At 39.2% G+C, this 25,401-nt stretch overlaps 1 protein-coding gene across 1 annotated transcript in view; it reads right to left on the reverse strand.

The window, feature by feature from the left end:
• Nucleotides 1–25,401, reverse strand: part of PTPN9 (protein tyrosine phosphatase non-receptor type 9) — a 75,751-nt gene that overhangs the window by 23,536 nt on the left and 26,814 nt on the right. Inside the window, exons 2-7 of the mRNA XM_004421836.3 lie at nucleotides 22,148–22,291; nucleotides 19,544–19,633; nucleotides 18,691–18,815; nucleotides 14,017–14,122; nucleotides 4,500–4,610; nucleotides 2,539–2,867 (exon numbers count right to left, since the gene is read on the reverse strand). Coding sequence (XP_004421893.1) covers nucleotides 2,539–2,867; nucleotides 4,500–4,610; nucleotides 14,017–14,122; nucleotides 18,691–18,815; nucleotides 19,544–19,633; nucleotides 22,148–22,291 — 905 coding nt within the window. The remainder of the gene's footprint in view (nucleotides 1–2,538; nucleotides 2,868–4,499; nucleotides 4,611–14,016; nucleotides 14,123–18,690; nucleotides 18,816–19,543; nucleotides 19,634–22,147; nucleotides 22,292–25,401) is intronic.

The raw sequence follows: 25,401 nt of genomic DNA on the forward strand, positions 1-25,401 counted from the left end.
TAGAGCTGATGAGGATTCTGGGTTCCAGCTCCTAAAGTGGGGGGCTCATTCATTCAAGAAAGAGGCAAGATTAGGAAGTCCTTCCATAGGTGTTCTCTGATTATAACATGATTGCTGGTTTCGGGGATGCCAAGAGGACAAGCCAAGCCTGCTTTTTTAATGCGCAGAAGGGAGACGATGGTAAAAATGATATCTCAAGGATCTCACAGCAGAAGCACCCAGAGCAAGGTCAGGAATCCCCAGGACAAGTGTGCATCGTCTTGGAGCAGCCCAGCGCTCTTCCCTGCTCCATAATACTTCCTTGGGGTAAAACTACAGGGGGGACTACATCAGACTAAAAAGCTTCTGCAAAGCAAAGGAAACCATGAACAAAACGAAACCCACCAACTGGGAGAAAATATTTGCAAATCATTTATCCGACAAGGGGTTGATCTCCAAAATATATGAAGAACTCATACAACTCAACAACAAAAAACCAAACAACCCAGTCAAAAAGTGGGCAGATGATATGAACAGACATTTTTCCAAAGAAGATATACAGATGGCCAACAGGAACATAATAAGATGTTCAACATCACTAATCATCAGGGAAATGCAAATCAAAACTACAATGAGATGTCACCTTACACCAGTCAGAATTGCTATAATTACCAAGACAAACAACAACAAATGTTGGAGAGGATGTGAAGAAAAGGGAACTGTCATGCACTGCTGGTGGGAATGCAAACTAGTGCAACCACTATGGAAAACAGTATGGAGATTTCTCAAAAAATTAAAAACAGAAATACCATAGGATCCAGCTATTCCATTACCGGGTATGTAGCCAAAGAACTTGAAATCGACGATCCAAAGAGATTTTTGCACCCCTATGTTCATTGCAGCATTATTCACAATAGCTGAGACGTGGAAGCAACCCAAGTGCACTTCCACGGATGAATGGATAAAGAAGATGTGGTACATCTATATATAATGGAATACTACTCAGCCATAAACAATGACAAAATCATCCCATTTGCAACAACATGGATGGACCTTACCTTAAGGGTATGATGTTAAGCAAAATAAGCCAGAGAGAGAAAGACAAATACTGCATGATTTCATTCATATGTAAAAGATAACAAATACATGGATAAAGAGAACAGATTAGTGGTTACCAGAGGGAAGCAGGTTGGGGGGTGGGTGAAAGGGGTACAGGGACACATATGTACAGTGACGGACAATAATTAGACTAGTGGGGGTGAGCACAATGAAGTCTATCCAGAAACTGATAAACAACAATGTACACCTGAAAATTATGCAGTGTTGTAAACCATTATGATCTCAATAAAATTACTGGGGGAAAAAAAAAACTACAAGGGAAAAAAATACCTGGTAGGGAAAAAGATTGGATGCATATAGGCGTCTTGGAGCTGGGAGAGAAGAAACAGCTGTGCGGGAGAAAACAGTACTCTCCCCACTTGATAATGCTCTGCTTTCTCTTTTTCTTCTCTTACTTTCCTTTGCATTCTTGCTCTGCTTACTGACTTGTTCTTCAATTGCTCTTCTCTCTTACTTTCCTCATCTGTTTCGTAACTCATTATTTTTCTGCTTTCCTTTTGCTGAAAGGCTCTCTCCCTGCATCTTCTTTAGAGCACACTGACGAAGCTGGACAGGAATTACAAGGGGGAAGAGGTACTCACAGAATCATGGATTCCTAAAACATTTAAGCTACAAAAGTCTGTGGATATCAGAGTCTAACATCACATATTACACACAGGAGAACTGAGGTGCAGAGAAGGGAAATAACTTGTGTAAGTCACAGAGGGGATTTTTGGCTAAGCTGGAACTTGAGCCTGAGACCCACTGGGACAGCTTCCCTAATTTTCAACAGACAGAGCTCAATTTGGAGAGAAAGAAATTTCTGCTACAGCCAATGAAAACATGTAAGATAAATGAGAGCAACAGTAAGAGAAATGATCTATGTTCTATTGCCAACAAGTTATCAAGTAGTTATGAACCAGTTATAAACTAGCCAAGTGGTTTAGTGGTAGGATTTGGGTAGAAGGAAAATCCCATGAGGCTAAATTCCTAAGAGGCAACTCGTCTCTCTTCCTGACTGTGCATTATTTTAAATGCACCAGCACCACTTGTCAGAAAGTAATGTTATACTACAAATGCTCTAGGGAGAAACTGCCCAAATGAAAAGACCAGAGATATGTTCCTGAGGACAGGAATAGAGAGCCTACATTTTTTTCTTCCTAAAACCACTTGCATTTCAGGAAAATATCAAAAAATGTGTCCATTAACATTTACCATTACAGGGTTCCCCTGTTGGTACCAAAGACCTTCAGAAATTTTAGAGCACAGGATCTTGGCAACAAGCACCAAAGCAGAAGATGCCTCTTTCCGGATGAGAGAAACCAACATCTAAGTGAGAGTGATGCTCCTTAACACAAGGAAAAGCCTCTGCTAAGGAAGTGAGGTGTGGAAGGAGCTAATGCCAGCACATGCCAGAAGCATCTTGGTAACCAATTGGTGGCCCAAACCTTTCCTACTTACATGGAACAGTGGAAAGTGCCAACAGGGTTCTCACGACGGATGTCTTCATACTCCTCATATATCCCCCGCTTTTGCCTGGTGCTAACATAGTCCATCAACTCTTGGATGGTCATGGCTTGGGGACCTGGAACATGCACCGAGTCCCAGTCTAAGGCAGGAGGGTGGGAGAACAGGATGATCTCATCAAAGGGATCCGGGTGGCCATTCATCTGGGGTAGGAACTGGAAATTCCAAGTCGCGAGGTCAATTTTGACGTACCCACCCAGGTTTTCTGGAAGGCACTCCCTGGGCAGGTGCTGGGTGACCTCAGATGTCTTTAATATCTGAATCTGGAAGGCCAGAAAGAACCATGTAAGTATGCGGGGGGTAAAAGACACTAAGATAGCTAAGATCAAGAACAAATGTGCTTATGTTAGGTTTGGAGAACACAATATTTGCTTGAAATACTTGGTATACTTGTAAAAGAGGCAGACCATATTTCATCTGCCTGGGATTGAAGTCCTATGAATTTCCCAAAGGTGTGACTTCCCAGAATGTGTATCAAATTCACTCCTGGAATTAGGGGCCCTGTTATATACCTTCTGAAAGGAAGGTACAGTGAACAAAGGCTTTATACTATTAACAAGGCTTCCCAGTACCATCTCATGCGGGTATTTGCCTTTTTGACTACTAAGAATGCATAGGTAGTGGTTATTTTTGTCAACCCTATACTAAGGCAACCAATTCTAAGCCAGTTAGCTTGTGCTTTACTCGCAGTTAGGTATACATGTTCTCAAAGACAGGTTTCTATGAAAGGAAGACAAGACCAGCCACCCAGAGGCAGGGTAGCCCAGGAAAAATGCTAGAGAAGTAATCCTAATGTCTAATTCTGCTCTCTGCTTGGACACAGCCACACTGGACCAAACTAGCCTGGCTGGTTATTCTTGGAATCTGTGTAGAATGGGAATGCTTGCCTCTCGTGCTGTTGCCTATTCCTGGATTGCCCCCTTTTCCTCCTCCGCCTCTTCAAGGACCAGCTAATAGCGCACCTCTTCTGTGAAGGCCTCCCTGACTGCCTGAGGCAATATGTTCCTTTGTGCTCATGCAGAGCCACAGTCCTCTGCACATGTCTTTCTCTGTGTTCCCTATCAAGACCATGAGCTCCTTGAGGGTAAGGACTGTCTTACTCAATTTTTAATTGTCAGGGCCCAGAGCCTAGACTGTAAAGGTGCTCAATGTAATTTGAGTTTATATATGCATTTATACTTTATACGTTATATATTACTGATATCACCTCATAATCCTATCCTATTATGTCACTGTTTCATATGCTCTTTCTTTCAAGGGTGAGAAATGAATGAGCGAATGAGTGAAACCATAATCTTTCAATCCCAGAACACTCAGGGGATGATAACAGAATTAAGGTAATTTTAGACAACACTTCTGAAGTTAGGAAGCAACAAGCTGTTTTAAGGGAAAACGCCAGGAATAAAAGTAGAAAGAGATATAGTAAGAGACTTCTCCGCCACTCTGGTGGTCAAAGGGACTGAATGGTATTTCCAGTTGAACAAATTCAAACACCAGTTCAACTAACGCAATTATATTAGAAGTTGTTAAATATTAAAGACCTCTACAGCACTAGGCTAAATTTTGGAAGTAGTAGCTATCCCTAAGTTAACCACGGGACACATTCTTTCAGTACTATCTTTATGCAAGGTGCTATAGAGTGAGAATGCCAGACAAACTATGCCCAGCTTCTAATTTCAAGGAACTTGTAGTTATAGTGGAAGAGGCAGCCTGTACTGAGCTGAGTAAAGAACAAAGCAGAGAATATAAGTGAATACACTAACAGAAACAGAAAGCACTCTGAAAGACAAGCCAGGAGGATTTTTTTGAAGGTAGAAAATAACTGGCAGGTTTCAACAGTCAAGATGGGAATGTATCTATCCACCTCCAAATAAAATAAAGCTAGTTTGCCTTACCCTCTCCCGGACTTTGTCCTTTAGGAGGAGGCTGATGATGGAATAGGGCACTCGGAACCATATGGGTGCTCCCACAATCAGTACCTTCTTCAAACGAGCTGGAAATGCTCCCTGTGGAGAACACATTATGAGGATTTAAAGATACCAATTAGGGTACTGCAACAGAACCCTAATGGAACCCGTGACTCTTCAAGCCCAAAGTGGAGGTTTTTTGCTCTTCTCTCCATTCTTACCCAGCAGGGGGAGTCTATAGCCTAATTCAGGTTTCACTTCAGTTGCCAGAGAAAAAGTGGTTAAGAAGAAAGAAATTAAAAGCTGATTTATCTTTAAAAGATAGTCATTTAAATGACTATATGGCACCCAAATATACTGTTGATGAGACAGTAAATTAGTAACACCTAGAAGGCATCTGGCATTATATATCATTTAAAATGTGTGTATCCTTTGATCAAGTAATTTCATTTCTGAGACCCTATCCTAAGGAAATAACCAGAAACACAAAGATTCATAAACAAAAATGTTTACTACACCTTTATTTTTGATAGTTAAAAATAATACTTTAAAACTGGAAAGAATATATATGTTCTGAAAATGGGTAGGGGTTAACAAAATTGGTATATCTTATAATAAGATTATTACATAACTTTTAAAATGAAGATTTCAAGAATTTTTTACAACTTTGGAAAATGCTCACAATATAATCTTAAACAGGATCAAAACTATAATCTTAATTTTGTTTAATAAATTACACACACACATATACACTGTCACAGAGAAAAAAGATTGTAAAGAATTATATCAAAAGTTCAATAGAATTTATCTCTGATAAGTGGGGTTATGAGTCATTTTAATTTTATTCTATATATTTTCTATAATACTTTGTATTACTTTTATTTTTCACAACCTTATTTAAAATGTTTATATCCTCTGTTCCAGTAATTCTACTTCTAGAAACCTGCTTCAAATAAATTATTTGATGTGCAAAGAAATATAAAAATGTTTGTTGAAAAAATAGTTTATTATAACAAATGAGAAAAAAACAAATATCCAACAACATAGAAATGGTTAAACAAATTATAGAAAATACAGGATAGACTATTATTAAGCAATTACAAATGTTCATAAAATAAAGTTGCTGGAGCTTACTGTATATCGAAATTGTATAAACATAATTAAGAGTATATTGGAAAACATCTAGAAGAAAGTGCCATACACCAAAATGTCAAAAGTGGTTATTTCCGTATGATATCAAAGGGAATATTTTTTCTTAATGTATATTGGTCTGAATTGTCCAAAATTTTCTACAATGAAATTTTTTTTCTGATTATAAGAGTTTTTTTTTTTTTTTTTTTGGTGAGGAAGATCAGCCCTGAGCTAACATCCATGTCGATCCTCCTCTTTTGCCAAGAAAGACTGGCCCTGAGCTAACATTCATGCCCATCTTCCTCCACTTTATGTGGGAGGCCGCCACAGCATGGCCTGACAAGCGGTGCGTCGGTGCGTGCCCAGGATCCGAACCCGGGCCACCAGCAGCGGAGCGCGGGCACTTAACCACTACGCCACGGTGCCAGTCCCTACAAGAGTATTTTAAAGTATAAAAGATAAATATGAAAAAAATTAGTTACCCTATAAATAATAATCAGCATACAAGTATAATAGTAAAAACTTTTGATTTATAATAGTGCTTGTACACACCCACACCACTCACACACCCCATTTCTCTCCCTCTCTGTCTCTCTCCCTGTAAGTCATTGGTCTTATAAAAAAGATGATTTAGGGCCGGCCCCGTGGCTTAGCGGTTAAGTGCACGCGCTCCGCTGCTGGCGGCCCGGGTTCGGATCCCGGGCACACACCGATGCACCGCTTTTCCGGCCATGCTGAGGCCATGTCCCACATACAGCAACTAGAAGGATGTGCAGCTATGACATACAACTATCTACTGGGGCTTTGGGGAGAAAATAAATAAAATCTTTTTTTTTTTTTTTTTTTTTTTAAAGATTTTATTTATTTTATTTTTTCCCCCAAAGCCCCAGTGGATAGTTGTATGTCATAGCTGCACATCCTTCTAGTTGCTGTATGTGGGACTCGGCCTCAGGATGAACGGAGAAGTGGTGCCTCGATGCGCACCCGGGATCCGAACCCAGGCCACCAGCATCGCAGCGCGCGCACTTAACCACCAAGCCACAGGGCCGGCCCTATAAAATCTTAAAAAAAAAAAAAAAAAGATGATTTATCCATGGTGTCTGCTGTTTTTTGTATATATATATATATAAATATATACATACATATATATTACATATATGTACATATTTTTTAGCCTAGAAATAAACTTCATTAAGAAACATGCAAGATAAATAAAATAATTTAAAAATCTTTATTGAAAGACATAACAAAAGACTTAAAAAAAAAAAGCAGCAGCACAGCATTCCTGGATGTGAGATGACAGTATAAAGATGTCAATTCTCCCTAAATTATTAATTCATTATACCTAAATAAAATCTCAGAGTGTTTTATTTTCCAGAACTTGATTGAATGACTCTAATCAAGAGATGATGATAATTTTTTAAAAAATTTTCTCATCAGGGCAGGCCCGGTGGTGTAGCAGTTAAGTGCGCGCGCTCTGCCACGGTGGCCCGGGGTTCAGATCCGGGATCCGGGCGCTAACTGACGCACCGCTTGTCAAGCCATGTTGTGGCAGTGTCCCATATCAAGTAGAGGAAGATGGGCACAGATGTTAGCCCAGGGCCAGTCTTCCTCAGCAAAAAGAGGAGGATTGGCAGATGTTAGCTCAGGGCTGATCTTCCTCACACACACACACACAAAAAAGATTTCTCATCAGATTTATAATTTTGAAAAAGTGGTTACCTCTGGAGAATGGCACTGGGGTGTGTGAGGAAGGGGGGGCGAGTCAGAGGTTTTTCCTTGAATTGCTTTTTAATTGCTTTTATAATTAAAATAAACAACAACTAGTTATAAAATAAAGTTCACTTTCAGTATGTATGTTATATATCAGTGAAAACTTAAAAGCACACGAAAGTGCACGTAAAAGAATAAAAGTGCAAAAACAGTCAAAACAACTTTTAGAAATAAAAGATTATGACGAAGGTTGTCCTACAAGATATTAAACTTTATTACAAGGCTATAATAAATAAAACAGTGTATATGTTGGTCTAGATGGCTAGATCAATAGAATAGAACAGGGAGTCCAGAAATAGATACACCTACCATCTGGGAATTTAGTGTAAGATAAAAGTATTATCCTAAATGAGTAGGAAAAAAATGTATTAGTCAGTAAATGTTGCCAGGACAGCTATTTGAAAGCAAATTATTTTATCTATAATAGTATGTATCATATATAATATGATATACATACTATATATAGTGTAGTATATAAAATTTTTTGAAAAAGAAAGAAAACATAGTAGTATGATGAAAGACACTATAAAGTTGAACAAATTATAAACTGCAAAAAATGCTGGTAACATACTTAATAATATTCTTGGGGCCGGCCTCGTGGCTTAGTGGTTAAGTGCACACGCTCTGCTACTGGCGGCCGGGGTTCGGATCCTGGGCGCACACTGACGTACCGCTTGTCAGGCCATGCTGAGGCGGCGTTCCTCATACAGCAACTAGCAGGATGTGCAACTATGACATACAACTATCTACTGGGGCTTTGGGGAGAAAAAAGAAAAAAAAGGAGCAGGATTGGCAATAGATGTTAGCTCAGGGCTGGTCTTCCTCAGCAAAAAGAGGAGGATTGGCATGGATGTTAGCTCAGGGCTGATCTTCCTCACAAAAAAAAAAAGATAATAATAATAATATTCTTTATAGCAAGTCTTATAAATCAATAAGAGATAAACACTTCAATAGAAAAATGGGTAAAGTATATGAGAAGAAAAATTCTGAAAGAAATACAATAAACATGAAAATATGTTAAAGCTCATCAATAATAAGAAAAACAGCAAATAAAAACATGAATATGATTAAAATCCAAACAATAAATCAATGTTGATGAAACTGGTGAAAAAAGACTATTAATGGGAGTGTAAATTTGAATCAAGTTTTCAGAGGGCTATTCGGCAATATTTATTAAAAATTTAAATGTGTGAACTCTTCAACGCTACAAATTTGATTATAGCAATTTATCCTGAGGAAATGATTGGTCAAATATACAAAAATGTATGTAAAATGATGGTCACTGAAGCCTTTATAATAACACACAAAAAAGGCACGAACTTCATTTTTTTCTGCTTGGTATATCCATAAAAGGAATACTCTGCAGCCATTAAAAAAAGGAAAAAAAAATTAGTAAGAGCTATATTAATTGATATAGAAAGATGAAGATACACTGTTAAGTAAAAAATGTCAAGTTACAACCACTGGATATAGCATAACTCAATATTTGTAAAGAAAAAAAATCATAAATTATCCTCACCCTGTGTGTGCACACATACATTTTAAAAGCCTGGAGATATATTCCCCAAACTCTTTATACTGATAATCTCCAAGGAGTGGGATTGTAAGTAATATCTTAGCCTGTCACTTTTTTGTTGTATTGCCTTTGGCAAATTCTTAAATTCTCTAGGCCTAAGTTTCTAGATCTGTAAAATGGGGATAAGTAATAGTAACAGCCATCACACTTCATAGGAGTAATGTCAGGATTAAATGATTCTAAAGCATGACAAGAGCTAAGAACAGTATGCAAAGCATTCAGTATATGTGTGTCTGCATTAATAAAATTTTTTTAATCAATATATTTTAGCCATATATTTCATAATCAGAAAAATAAAGATTTATCCTTTAGGGGGTAAATTCCACAGTGTCTGGTTTAAATGATTCATCTAAGACAATAATTAAACCATTAAGAATCCACATGATGGCAACTAAAATAGGTTATGACATTTTAAAATTTAAAACCAGAATTAATCCTAAGAAATCTACCAAGATGGGGAAAATCTACTCAGAGCAATTTAAGAAGTCAAAGATTATTAGTATTTTTATTCCAGTGTCGTATTTTGATCCAAACTGTCATCACAGTAACTGCTGGAAATTTCTTCAGATTAAATAGAAATCCGGAGTGTGAGACTATGCATTCAAGATAAACTTCTATCTACAACTTTCGTGAGAATAGGGATGGTAGGGGATTATATTTAAAATTTTATCTTTTCCCAATGACAGAGCAACTAAGTCACTAATAAGAACATGATATAGATTCTAAGACAACAGGACTTTATTACAGCCTCTTTGAATTTATATAGCAAAAACAACAACAAAACATACAGAGTATTTCATTATTTTGAACCAAATAAAGGAGGACACACAAACAGCATAAGAACATTTGAAAAAAAGATACAACTTTGTTATTAAAGGAGTTCAAACAAACAATAAAAGGAGGTATCAATTTAGAACTTCTAAATTCAAAAAAAAAAAAATACAGAGTGCAGTCCTGGGATGGTTCAAGGAAATAGATATTCATAGTTGTTGGTGACGTAAATTTTTTCCCACTTTTATGAAGGGTAACCTAGTGATGTATAAGAGGGATATAAGAATATTATAATCTTTAGCCAAATAATGCAAGTCTTATAAATTTCTTAAAATAATTTAAGAGGAAAAGCTAAAATGATCATAACAGCATTATTTAAACCTGGAAACAACCTAAGTAATACAGAAAGACAGTTAGATGGTTAATTAAATTGTCTGTGGTATATATATATATTTTTTTTTTTTTTTGGTGAGGAGATCAGCCCTGTGCTAACATTTGCCAATCCTTCTCTTTTTTTGCTGATGAAGACTGGCCGTGGGCTAACATCTGTGCCCATCTTCCTCTACTTGATATGGGACGCCGCCACAGCATGGCTTGCCAAGCAGTGCGTTGGTGTGCACCCAGGAACCGAACCAGAGAACCCCGGGCCACCGCAGCGGAGCGCGTGCACTTAACCCCTTGCGCCACCAGGCCGGCCCCTGTCTGTGGTATATTAACAGGTTATTGCGACTTTGTTAAAACTGACAAATAAAAAAATCTAAGTTGTGGAAAGGAGGGACTATCTACTATGAAACTGGAAAAAAAATAACTATCCGTATCGGGGGGAAAAAGTCAGATTCCTACATCTCATACCATACTCAAAAATCAACTCCAGATGGATTAAAGTCTTAAATGACAAAAGCAAATTTTTAAACTTTTAACAGAAAACAGCACCTCAGAAAGTTGAACGTAGAATTACCATATGATCCAACAATTCCACTGCTAGGTATATATGCAAAAGAAGTAAAAGCACGGACTCAATCTATGCTTGCATACCAATGTTCTTGGCAGCATTATTCACAATAGCCAAAAGGCGGAAACAACCCAAATGTCCATTGACAGATGAATAAACAAAAAGTGATATATACATATAATGGAATATTATTAACCCTTAAAAAGGAAATTCTGATACATGCTACATAGGGATAAATCCTGAAAACATTATGCTAAGTGAAATAAAACAACTATAAAAGGACAAATATTGTATGATTCCACTTATATGAGGATCTAGAATAGGCAAATTCATAGAGACAGAATAGAGCTTACCAGAGGCTGGTGGGAGGAGGGAATGGGGAGATATTGTTTAATGGGTAACAGTTTCTGTTTGGGATGACAAAATAGTTTTGAAAATGGAGAATGGTGATGGTTACATTGTGAATATACTTAATACCACTGAACTGTAAACTTAAAAATGGTTAAAATGGTAAATTTTGTTGTGTATATTTTACCACAATAAAAAAAATCAACTAAAAAATTAATACACATGGTGGAATCAGTGGTAGAGCAGTAAAATAAAAAAGAAAAGAAAATAGTTAATATATTTTTTCCAACTTTGGAATAGGGAAGTTTTTAAAATGCAAAACACATTACCCAGAAAAGAAAATACAGACACGTTTAACCATGTTAAACTTAAGAACTTCTGTTACTCAAAAGGACTTAAAGTGAAAAAACAGGGCCGGCCCCATGGCTTAGCAGTTCAGTGCGCGCGCTCCGCTACTGGCAGCCCGGGTTGGGATCCCGGGCGCGCACCGACGCACTGCTTCTCCGGCCATGCTGAGGCCGCGTCCCACATACAGCAACTAGAAGGATGTGCAACTGTGACATACAACTATCTACTGGGGCTTTGGGGGAAAAAAAAGGAAGAGGATTGGCAATAGATGATAGCTCAGAGCCGGTCTTCCTCAGCAAAAAGAGGAGGATTAGCATGGATGTTAGCTCAGGGCTGATCCTCCTCACAAAAAAAAAAAAAAAAAAAAGTGAAAAAACAAGCTATAAACTGAGACAGTATATATATATCTATATATATAGATATATATATGCACACACACACATATAAACAGATTAGTATTAATAATATATGAAAACCTACATAAATAGACAAACCAATAGGAAAATGGGTAAAAGCTGTAAATAGTCATTTTGCAGAAGAAGAAAACATATATATGGCCAATAAATATATGAAGAAAATCTCACTAATAAGAAAAACGGAAGTTATACCACAAGATACCATTTTATACCCACTTGACTGGGAAAAAATTAAGAAGACTGACATTATCAAGTGTTGGCAAGGATGTGGATCAATGGAAAGTTTATACATGGCAGGTGGGTACAACCACTTTGGAAAACATTTCCACACTATTTTATAAAGTTGAATCTTTACAGACCCTATGACCCAGTAATTCTATTCCTAGACGTATCCTCTAGAGCATGCATTATCGATGGCGGTGATATCACTCCCAAGGGTGTAAAATTAGTTCTGAGCAGAGTGGGGAATGGGCCAAAAAACCCACCATATTCTTTTTATGTATAAAGCACTGATATACATTGAGAACTTAAAGATATATATAGTACATCTGTGTTATTAGAATTTCATTACAAGAGGAACTAATTAGGGGAGGAAATGTCTAAAAACGGCTCTTTAGTGAGGCAATAATGAAAAAGTGATTGAGAAACTCTGCCTCAGGGATACTCTTGCACAAATGCACCAGAAGACACGTATAACAACGTTCATAGCAGCACTGTTCATAACAGCAGAAATCAGGAAACAAGTCAAGGAGCCATCAATAGAAGAGTGGATGAATAAACTGGTATATTCATCAATAGGTGAGGAATTAAAAGGTATGAATCCTTCAACCATCAATAAAAAGCAATGAATCACAGCTACATGCCACAACAAGAATTTTAGTAATATAATGATGAGTGAAAAATGCAAGTCCCAGAAAACAACATGCAGCGTAACACCCTCTTTATATACTTTCTGTTGTAAAGCTGTAATAGTAAATAAACACTTCTAAAATTCTAGTTCTGTAGTACTCCCAAGTGAGGTCCTGCCACAAAAACTGCACAGACTCCTAGATCAATGTTTTTCAAACTGCAGATTGTCTCTCAGTGGGTCCTGAAATTAATTTAATACATCATGACTAACATTTTAAAAATATGAAATAGAATAATCAAAGTGACTGCACACAGTAAGGGTAAAGCTTGTTTTGTGAAACTTTTTTGTTTTATAAATAAGTACACACAGATCTACACACCTTTGTCCTTGGATTCTGAAATTTAAACAGCTCTGAAAACCTTAAGTTTCTTTTCTAAGTTTGGTGCAAGAATTTATGGGGCAGCAAAATCTGACCTGAAATGCCACCGATTATTTATAGCCTTTATTCTTCTCCACTCATTATGAATAATACATTTCATTAAAGAAATATTAATGTGTTTGATTATAGAGTGGCATACATACCGTATTATCTTTTTTTTTTTATGGTGAGGAAAATTAGCCCTGAGCTAACATCTGTTGCCAATCCTCCTCTTTTTGCTGAGGAAGATTAGCCCTGAGCTAACATCTGCTCATCTTCCTCTATTTTATATGTGGGGTGCCACCACAGCATGGCTTGATAAGCGGTGCGTATGTCTGTGCCCGGGATCCAAACCCATGAACCCTGGGCTCCGAAGCGGAGCGTGGGAACTTAACCACTACACCACCGGGCCAGCCCCCATATTATCTTTTAAAGTTCAAAATATTAAAAATACCTCTTGACCTAAGAGTTTGGGATAAGAGATTAAGAACCTACCTATTTATATAACTCTACATGTATGTGTGTAGTTAGTGTACATATACTTTTGTGTACTAAGTCGCAATGTAAAACATATTTCTGACTATACTGAGACAAGAAAGTCTAAAAGTCACTGGCCAGGTGACATTTTTCACAGACACTGGCCTTACCTCATTCATTCATTCTTATTCTACAAAACTTCAGGAAAGGGACATCCCACCTTTATGACTCAGAACATTTCTGCACATTTCTTATTTTAATTCTTCCCACTTTACTTTTAAGACCATTTCTTGTTCTGAGGAAGCAGATATTAGTCATCATTTACAGGTGACCTTTAAACTGAACATAATGTCTGAAGTTTATACCATTCCTCAATCTCCCAAAGAATAAAAAAAAGTATCCTAACCATTGAAGGAAAGTTGAGGAGGCCCTCTCATAGCCTTACCTTGAGCAGGTTTAGGACTTTCTTGCCAAGATCCAGCTCAAAGTTGGCATAATTAGAACCGCACATGTCATAGATAAACACCAGTCCATTCCTTTGAGTTTCAAAGCTGTAAACCAACCATTAAACAAAAACATTTATAAGATGCATAAGGGAGGTTGAAAGCCTGGGGCAAAAACACAGAAACAGAAATACGGGACACACCTGGGACCAAAATAACGGCCTCCCTGAACACTGGTCTTACAAAAATATGATTTATCTTTGGTATCTGCTATGTTTAATTGTGATATTGTGATTTATAATAAATATATATTTGGTCTTCAACCCTATTCCTGGCACAGAGTTCCTAAAACTCTTGCAATTTCCTAAGTGAGGAGAGTGATAAAAGTGTCTGTTGTTATATGCTAATGAAGTGGCTTCTGGACTCACCTAAGGATGGGGGCTGGTCACCAGGGGAGCTAACCATGTGACTGGAGGGTTGAAACTTTCAGTCTCCTCTCTCCCCCAGGGGAAAGGGGCTGGAGATAGAATTCAATCACCAATGGCGAAGTATTTAATCAATCATGCCTATGTAATGAGGCCTCCATAAAAACCCAAAAGGATGGGTTCAGAGAGCTTCAGAGTTGGCAAACATGTAGAGATGCTGGAAGAGTGGCCCTCTCAGAGACAGCATAGAAGCTCCATGCCCCTTTCACTATACCTTGCCCTATGCATCCATTCCATCTGGCTGTTCCTAAGTTACATCCTTTTATAATAAACCAGTAATCTAGTAAGTAAAATGTTTCTCTAAGTTCTATGAGCCGCTCTAGCAAATTCACCGAACCCAAGGAGGGGGTCGTTGCAACCTCTGATCTATAGGCTATTGGTCAGAAGCACAGGTGACAACCTGGACTTGCCATTGGCATCTGAAGGAAGGGCAGTCTTGCAGGACTCAAAACTCAACCTGTGGGATCTGATGTTACCTCCAGGTAGATAGTGCCAGAATTGAGTTGAATTGTAGAACACTGAGCTAGTGTTGGAGAACTGCTTAGTGGTGTAGAGGAAAACCCTACAGGTTGGAATTAGAATTGGAATTATACTTACTGATGCGTATTTAGTCAGATTTATTAAGTGCCAAACTCTTAAGGGTTGAGAATGTTCCAGAGCATCTAGGTTATCAAAATTTAAACAGTTTTCTCCCATGTCTCTGAATCTGCCTATCCAAATTCTATAACATTCCATGTTCAACTCAAAAGTTTCCTCTTCCATGAAGATCTCCCTGATAACTGTAATCAAATGTACTATCATCCTTCAACTCCTTGAAGCCCCATCAATCTTCCCATGGATTTTTCTTGAGGATCTTAAAGTACTCCAACTTTGTGTGGCCATCTGATTCTCTCCTAGAGGGCAAAAATGTGTTTTGTTCACCTCATTACCCCCAACAGCCCCTAGCACAGTCCTTGCAAATAGGTACACAATAAATGGTCACTGAATGGTAATTCAGTGGACTGGAATTCCATCACTAAGAAAATACTTTAAGACCTGTAGGAAACTGTAAAACAAAACTCTAAGCTCAATGATGGTGAATTTGTCTCTTATGGCTTGAAGGAAGAGAACAAAGCCACAAATGCTCTTTGAAAAGCCTCTTAAAAAGTGAAGTAAGAGATGATGAGCCTATCCCCAGACTGAAGTTAGGAACACATGAAGATATGAGAAGTATTCCTCGGTCCAATCTCATTAATGCCTCAAGACTTCTCAAAGTTGCACTCTTCGACCAAGCCATATCCTTATTGCTTCTAATCTGCATACCCAAAAGGTCATTAGGAACAAATTATTTGATTAGACTAGTCACGGATGATAGCAACAGTTTTCACATTTACAATTGAGAAAATTTTTTAGCACAAAACACAATCCTGAAATCAGGGGTCTCAATGTTATTCTGTATCCTAATTGTTTTGGATCACCTCCTGGAAGCCTTCATACTTTTATCCTTTCAACAAAATCCAAGGCAGAAGCACCCACTCACGACACAGCATTTCAAAATCTCTAGTTCTGAGGTAGACCCAAGTTTCTCCAGTAGACTTAGTTTCAAATGGCCCCTAATGTGTTACAGTTAGTGCTAAATCTTGACTGCTTTTTTCATGACCCCAGAGAGACTATGATTCACCAAGAACAAAGATGCTCCTAAACAAGTGGCACAATTACTGAATAAACTATCCAGGTCTAGAGACTTCCCATTTGTCCACAAGCTCATCAAGAGCCAAATTCAAAGAATTACAGATTTTCCCCTCACAGCTCCAGCCTGTGGCAGGGGATGGATACAGAGAAGTCAGTGCTAGGGGAAATAGAATTTAATAAAAAGAAGCTATGGTGCATAATGACGCAGGTTCTATATTCCTGAAAATTGCTCATCCCGTGAAAGCACATGAAATAAATACAAATGCAATAGGATTTTCACTTTTTTGGGTACAGAAGATAAAGTTTACAACAATAGCTAGTTCCCTACTAATAATTGCTTCCCTACTGAGTTGGATTCCTGAACTGGATGCTACCAGGAACACCAAGAAGTTTAAAATACAGTTCTGACATTTGTTTCAAAATAATCAAGGGTAAGGGGTGGGTGAGGGGCTATCAATGAAACAAGATTGGTTATAGATCACTTTGAAGAAGATGCATGATGGGTATGTGGAAGTTTATGATACCATTTCCTCTCTACCTATGGATATTTGGAAATTTTCCATTATATAATGTTAAAAAGAAGGTTCCCTGCCCTCAAGAAGCTTACAATCTAGAGGTAGGTGAAAAAAACAACAGTATAAGATAAATGACATCATAAGGCTGTGTATAATTAAATACAAAATGACTGGTATTATTAATAACTGCTATTAAAGTCAGAGTAAAAAGAATTTTATTTATGACAGGTTGGAGTGGTGAGGCAGCCAATCATAGAAGCTGAGCCTTAGACAAAAGGCAAGATTTAGCGAAGAGGAGGGGTTTCCTCCTCTTTCATCCTGGTTCAAGGTAACGTGGGAAAACAAACTCACTAGTGAAAATATTTTGCTTGGAAAAACGAGTTCATATCTATTTATCTTATATGCACCCTCTGAATAATGAGGAGTCACAGGGTTTTTAAGAAAGGGACAGACATCATGAAAACAAAGTTTTAATTATGTTTACCTATGTGGTTCTGCTGTGAAATCCAATACTCACACAGGAAAGAGCAAGCTTTGGCCACTGCCATGCCTATATGAGAGCTCTGACTCTCTAAGCTCCCCAAGGAGGAAGCCCAGTACTGAATTTTCTGGTAAAGGAGACTTTCATTCATTCTTCTGAGATAAAGAAGCATTTCAAAGGAACCTGTATCCTGGGAATTATGCCTGAAGACCAATCACAGGAATCCGAGAAATGCCACACTTCTGATGGGGCAGTACAGGACCTCTGAGACCAGTGGTCCTCTCTCCTTGGTAACTTCTCTTTTTCAGAATAATGCTGTGTGTGTGGTTTCGGTATAACTCCCACTAAGCATCAAAACCAGAAGCTAAGTACTATGAAAGTAACACTAACGAAGCAGTAACAAGTGAACTAGACAAGAGAGCCCCATCTCAGACAATCCTTTGACTATTCCCATCCTCTTACGTCCATAGCATGACTAAAGTTGTGCACAGCTGTCTCTCACTATCTCAGATCTCAGCTCTTGACATATCACTTCTAATCCAGAGGACCAGCCAAAGACATCCAGAGCAATAACAAACTGTAAATGGCAATCACCAGGGAAAAAATAAAGTATGGCAGAAAGACAACATAGTAGGGTACAAACAGCTCTGGCCAAGAGTTAAGAAACCAGGGTCTTAGACTTAATTGGACTAATATGTGATGACTGTACTAGAGTCACAAAACTTCTTGGGGCTTCAGTTTCTTTGTCTGTAGAATAGTAATAATACCATTTACCTTAGAGGGGAGAGAGAAATGACCTGAGCTGGTTCTTTTTGCTTACGTACCTGTTTACAAAGATGATTTTGCTTAACTTTATACTTTTAGGAGCGGCCCCATGGCTTAGCGGTTGGGTGCGCACGCTCTGCTGCTGGCGCCTGGGTTTGGATCCCGGGCGCACACCGACATGCCGCTTCTCCGGCCATGCTGAGGCCGCGTCTCACATACAGCAACTAGAAGGATGTACAACTATGACATACAACTATCTACTGGGGCTTTGGGGGGAAAATAAATAAATAAATAAAATTATATACTTTTAGACTCTTGTCTCCTGCATGCTAATTCTCAAAATCCTCTGAGATAAATGGCATTATTCCTATTTTACAGACAAAGAAACTAAGGCCCCAGAGGGTTTTGAAAATCAACGTTCAGGGGAGAATGAGGAAAAAGAACCAGCATAGGCAATCTCCCCTTCACTTTCTTTCAATAAGTAATTCTCAATACACTGAGGATTGCTAGTTAATTGGCTTTCTCAGCTTCTGTTATCCTGAAAATAGAGCCAAGCAGGTAAAGATACAGAATACCCACCATCTTGATAGTACGTGGAAATATTCCAAGCCCTTAAGGACATGGAATGTTTTCTATTCATAGCACTGCCTAGGGCACATCCTAGGAGCATGGTCAAGGCACTGCTGAGTTTAATCAAATCAAGGACTGTCACTTTCCCATCTGGATATAGACCACCTAAAAGATAATATCTATGCTCACCTATCCACAGCTCTGTCTAGCAAGTAAAACAGAGCCTGAAGTACCACATGTTGGACTGACTTGTGGGGATGATGCAATCTGGCAGTGAAGAGGGCGATGGAGGCTCCTGTTGGATCCCGAACATTCTAGAGCAAATAAAAAGCAAGAAACATTTAGAAATCGAATAGAAAACCACAACAGTCACCAAGGCTTCTTATATTCTGGACAAAGGTTTGATCTGAAGAGAAAAGGATGCTGGCAATACTTCTCTGACTTGCATCAATTGCTCTAGAAAGGGAAGAAAGTTTATATCATCCCATGACTGACTCTCACACCCCCTGGATCATATTCCTGTGGTAGGAAAAAACCACATTCTCTTAACTCTTTAATTGTAGAGAGATTAAAGGATGGTCTACACTGGCTGCCTAGCTCATTTCCCAAGCAGGATGGCAAAAAAAAAAAAAAAAAAATAAGCAGCAGGGGAAAAAAATAGAATATGACTGACCACAGTTTCCATGCTCTGCGTTACAAGTACCTTATATACTTACCTGAAAGGCTTTGGTCTCTGAGTGGAGAGAGCCTGCGTTAAATAAGGAAGAATGGGCCTCTGACACACTTATACTCATCCCAAAGGCCTTGACTAACCTTAACGGACGGATGAAGAAACTTTTCTAAATCTACTGTACAGTTGATTCTCAATAATTTCAATTATTACTAGAATAATTTTGTGTCAAACTGCACAACTGCTTCACATCTACTCTTGACTATTGAGACTCTAAATTCAGGATAAGGTGTCTAGGAACAAAGTACAAAGAAGACATCAGCTACAAAAGGAACTAAGGAGACACTACAAGAGAGGTCCATATAGACTCACTAAGATGGTGAATTTTCCACTAAGGATCTCAGAACGGAGAGGTTCCTCGTGAGGTTTCAGCTTCACAATGCCTTCCTTCCTTCGTGTTTCCTAAAAGAAAGCACAGCAAGAAGAATTAATACGAAAATACTGTATATCCAGGACAACTTTATGTAACCACCAAATCTCAGAGATAAGGGACTTTAGAAGTCAATTAACTGAATCATGAATTCCTTTGTAACCCTCTTCCTGGTCAACAGAGAGTGTTATCAGAATTCATGTCCAATGCCACCTTATCAGCCCCTTAGATAGGATATTTTCCTTTGAATCAGTGAGAATCCTAACCCCGAAGACCAACCAGTATGAACCATTAGGGTGCAGGGTCAAAGTTCTTAAACATGCAGCAGCACTGATATTGTACCAGGATATTAAAATATGTACCAAAAAACTGTCTGGAAGCAGACATTCTCACACATCCTCCATGCTTAGGCCTCTCCTATCTTAAATAGGAGCCGGAGCATCCCTCCCCTCGATATCTTCTCTAGCAATAGCTCCTATGACCTCATTCTTCTCATCTTCATGGCCAGATTCTTTAAGCTCACCCTCAATCCACTGCATTCTCATTTACTCCCAATCTAACCACACCACTGAGAGCTCCTGCTCCAGTGACCAAAACCTTCCTGTCACTGAATCCACTGGGCATGTTCAGTCCTTCTTTTGAATGACAAGATTAACCATTCACATTCCCTTTTTCCTGAGACATTGTCTATCCTGGACAGAGAATACTCTCTTGGTTTTCCTATTTCTTCAACTACTCCTGAGTCTCTTCTGTGGGCTTTTTTTCATTTATTTGCTCACTCAATTCACTGACTGACTCATTCATTCATTCTGCAAATATCTGTAGAGTAACTATTACATGTCAGGCACTGAGCTGAGTACTAGGAAGACACTAGTGAATAAAACAAGCTAGGTCTTTGTTTATAGTCTTCCTCAATCCTTCCCTAAAATCAAATTCAAATGCCTTCAGAGGCAAGGCAGCAAATGAAGACAGCATTAGTGCTAGGATCACAGGATAGTGCATGCCCTATGTAACACATTCAAAATTCAACTTTGAAAACAATACTGGACCAAAGAAAGCAAAAAGTCTGAGGTGGAGTTCTGTCCTATACATCTTCCTATTTCTCACACTCTCCTAGGATGATCTCACCCATTCTCATGGCTCCAATATTCAGCCCTACTTTGGTCACTCCAAAACCTCTACTTCTAGTCCAGATTTTTTTTCTGAACCCTAGACTCATATTCTAACTTCTTAGAGAACATAGATATCCCAATGGCACTTCAAACTTAACATGGCCAAACTGAACTCATAGCCTTCTCTCTCCACATACCTGTACCCACTTCAGTGTCTCCTAAACTAGTGAATGCCACCACCATTTACTCTGCCACTCAAGTGAAACTCTTGCACCTCTTTCCTCACAGACCAGTTTAAGCAACCTGTGCAAGTAATTTTACTTCTAAAATCTGCCCACTTTTTCTCTATCTCCCCTGATGCTATGCTTAATGACACCACAATCATCTCTCTCTCAGTAAGTACAACAGCCTTCTAATTGGCCTGTCTCCAGTATAGTCCTTCTGATCCATTCTGTAAAGCACAGTGAGGAAAATCTTTCTAGAATGCAAATCTGATCGAGTCATTCTGCTGTTTATACCTTCAATGAATTTCTCTGCCCTTAAGAAAAAGCAGATACTCTCTGATCTAGCTTTGTTCACCTCTGCTGCTCAGTCTCTTGCCATGCCCCCATTCCTTCTCAGCATTTCTGCAGAGCTCAATTTCTCTCTTGCCACTAAGCATGTGAACTTGCTGTTCCCTCTGCCATACTACCCTACCTGTCTGATTCCTACTCATTCTGCAGATCTTATTTTAGAAGTCATTTTCTTCAGGAAGGTTTCCTTGACCCTCCTAACTAAATGTGCTTCCACAGAACCCAGTACTGGCCTATCATAACATTTCTATAATTGTTTACTCTCTCTTTCTAAATGGTAATCTCTGCACCTGGAACACAGTAGGTATACAGTAAGTATCTGTCGAATAAATGAACAAATACTGAATGAAGTAACCCACAAGATCGGGGCAAGTGAGCCTGAGTCTTTTTTTTTTTTTAACTTTATTTATTTATTTATTTTTCCCCCCAAAGCCCAGTAGATAGTTGTATGTCACAGTTGTACATCCTTCTAGTTGCTGTACGTGGGACTCGGCCTCAGCATGGCCGGAGAAGCAGTGCGTCGGTGCGTGCCCAGGATCCGAACCCGGGCTGCCAGCAGCGGAGCATGCGCACTTAACCGCTAAGCCACAGGGCCAGCCCGAGCCTGAGTCTTAAAATAATCCTAGTGCTTTTTGTCCTCCTTTCCCTTTTTTTTCTTTTTAATTTAGGGAGATTCTGTACCTCTTCAGAAGGATTTTCTGACTCCAAAGTAGGGCTCTTGGATACTGATCCACTTTTTTTTTTTTTTTATGGGAGTAGGGGGAACACTTAGAGAACCACTGTGTGTGTAGAGTGTGGCAGAGAGAACAGCAACATAGAGAGCCCAGCTGCCACAGGTCTGGTCCACCTTTGAGCTACGTACTCTGTAGGAGTGGAACAACTCTTCGGCTCGGAGCACATCAAACTTCCGGGCCATGAGGAACTTGACAGCCACATTCCAAGACAGAGGGGAAACATTGTACCGAACTGTCCACTTGTTAATCTCTTCAAGAAATTGCTTGGTGGCCTGTTTGATAAAGAAAGTAAAGAATAATTAATAAGTAGAGAACATATTTATGGAAACAAAAAACAAACAAGAAAAAAATATCATCCTTTCCCCAAGCAAGTCTGAAACCAAAGTTACTACAGGGAGCAGGGAAAGACAAAAGTTGGAAACAGGTCTGAAACCAGAAATACATAGCCAACATTCATAAAACTCAAAGAGGCCAGAAGCCAGAGCCAGGTTCAGAGAGCGGGGCTTAGCACAGGGATGCATGAAGAAATAATGAGGGGGGAGACCAAGGCTCTCAAATGAGATGCAAATTACTGGCCCCAAAGCAAAAAACAGCAGAGTTTGGGTTTTTTGTTTTTTTTGTTTTTGTTTTTGCTGAGGAAGACTCACCCTGAGCTAACATCCATGCCAACCTTCCTCTATTTTGTATGTAGGACACCGCCACAGCACGGCTGGTGAGTGGAGTAGGTCTGCGCCCGGGATCAGAACCCATGAACCTGGGCCACTGAAGCAGAGCACGTGGAACTTTAACCACTCGGCCACAGGGCCGGGCCCAGAGTTTGTTTTTTTAAGGTTAAAAAAAAGGTGGATGGTCTCCCCGAAGGGTTATTGCATAATGCGCAGTATAGTAGTGCAGTCTCGGCTGCTGCTTTGGTTGCACAAGCCAATTGGACACAGCAAAACAATCAGAAAATGGTTTTGCCTTTGGAATTAGCAGTACTATTTGAGAGCAGCGAAACTATTAGGAAGATTTTAACAAATCAAAAGGCCAACTGTTCTTTGTACTGACTGACCCCACAGGACCTCCTTATGCTTCACATGGTAGCCCCAAAACCCAAAAACCAGACACTAGCGCCCAGAGAGTTAACAGCCATTAACAGCCCCTTTGGATAGTGGTTTGAGAGGGGTAGTGAGCCTAATATTGGGGGAGGGGTGGGAAATTTTCATTTTCACTGTTTGATCTCAAGCCGGCAAGATGCCATTTCTGGAACTGTTTCTATCTCTTGATTATATTCTTTTATCCTCTCTCACTCTGTTTTTCCTTACATTTATAACCAGTTTCTGCTGTAGCCAAACTACCCATTTCTTCATTTTAGAATAAGATTTACAATGGGATTTTTTGCATGCGTATTCTAAACTGCTAAATACTTTCTGCATGGCTATTAGGTTCCTTCCATCCAGAAACGTCTCTGACATGTGGGTCCAAAATGTGATCAACTTGATGAGAATTCTGAAATGTAATGCATCAACCAATCAACTTACAGTTAAGATGTATTTATTAAACTATTATGCATTTATTAACTATTTGTTAATATCTATGCTAAGAAGTATAAGGAATACAAAAATGATGTTTGCTTCAAAAGGTGTAAGACTAACCTACTATGTGACGACAGACAAGGTAATTCTCTCTTCACCTCTAAAGTTTTCTATTGAAAAACGAGAGGAGAAAACAGCAATGACCTACTTCAGAGCCTTGGCAACAAGTCCTATCTCACAAATACAATCCAAATTGCTACATATGCGTTTAAACAACTAGGCAAACTAGACTCCCAGAAGAGTCAGCAATATCTCAGGACAGCGCACCTGATTCATCCTCCAATTTCTAGGAAAGGAAAAAGGTACTTATAAACCAGAGTGAAATCTAAGAGGCCTGAGGCTGCACCTGAGTTTGAGAACCTTCCAACTAAGGCAGTGTAACTTACACTACCAGAAAAGGAGAGAACCAGCAAAACAAATCAGGCAAAGTGCGCTAAAAGAGCCAAGAAATAAAGGCCATGAAGAAAAGCTTTCAAACGATCACTCTGGCCCAGAACCAGTTGAAGTCAGACCAGAGAAATGAGTCCCAGAGAAGACAACAGGACAAACTTGAATGCTCCACCAGAAAACAGTCTGACTTGCCTCTGTGGGGTGAGTGGCCAGCATCAGAATGAGGAAAGACGGAAGGGAAAAGAAGAGAAGTGAGCACATAAAGATCCCAGAAACAAAACTTCAGCCACTCCGGAAGATTTTGTGAAGGGTATTTGTTTTTTAATTAACATATTATCTTTTAAATCCAGACCTCTCCTGGGCTTCTCTGAAGCTGCTTGTAGAATAAAACACCAGAATAATAGAACATACTTTTCCCCTTTTTCTAATAAAAACAATAAACAGACAAATCAATATGTAGGCAGGAGGGGAAAACATAGTTAAATGACCAGGAGGTGATATGAACTCATCAAATATCCAACTGTTAAGATGATTTTTCACTTTTCATAAATAAGCCATATCCCAATAAGAGACAAGCAGGTTTCACATACTACTTTCAATGTGCATATTGGCTCCCTTCTTATTAAACTCAGTTCCTTCAAGGTTCTCAATGTCCTGTAGCTCCCAAGAGCCGTTGCCTTGAGCTGACCTCTGTCCCCTGCTGGTCAGGATGTTATTCTTGGCTTTAAGCACGGGAACAATTCCTCCTGATTTGGCCTGACTAGGCCTTGCATGAAGAAAGTCCAGTGTACTGTAAACAATGATGTGATATTTACAGACACAAATACACACATACACCACCTGCTATGTTCAGCCTCAGATTCACTCTCCTGTATCCCCATCCCTCTGGTGGAAGAGATGAACCTCTGAAAGAAGTCAGAAAGGATGGTCTTTCTCTAGACAAGCCTTTCTCTAGACAATTAATCAGATTTCTCCCTCTGTTTACACATGGATTTGGCACAACCACTGAGTAGAGACCAACTTGTGGTTACCAGAAAAACAAGTCCCATATATTTTTTTTTTGGTGAGGACGATCAGCCTTTAGCTAACATCCATGCCAATCCTCCTCTTTTTGCTGAGGAAGACTGGCCCTGGGCTAACATCTGTGCCCATCTTCCTCCACTTTATATGGGACGCTGCCACAGCATGGCCTGACAAGCGGTGCCTTGGTGCATGCCCGGGATCCGAACCTGGGCCACCAGCAGCAGAGCGTGCGCACTTAACTGCTACGCCACGGGGCCGGCCCCAAGTCCCAGATATTTTAAGGAGCAAGACACTCTTCAAAAGGGATAACTGAAATTCCTGAAATTAATATTCAGTATATTTCCTGGTGAAAGAAAGAATGAGCCAAATGACGAGTCACAGCTTACAATATACTT

The sequence above is a fragment of the Ceratotherium simum genome, chromosome 3, assembly GCF_057802395.1.
Source record: "Ceratotherium simum simum isolate JZ-2026a chromosome 3, ASM5780239v1, whole genome shotgun sequence".
NCBI lineage: Eukaryota > Metazoa > Chordata > Mammalia > Perissodactyla > Rhinocerotidae > Ceratotherium > Ceratotherium simum.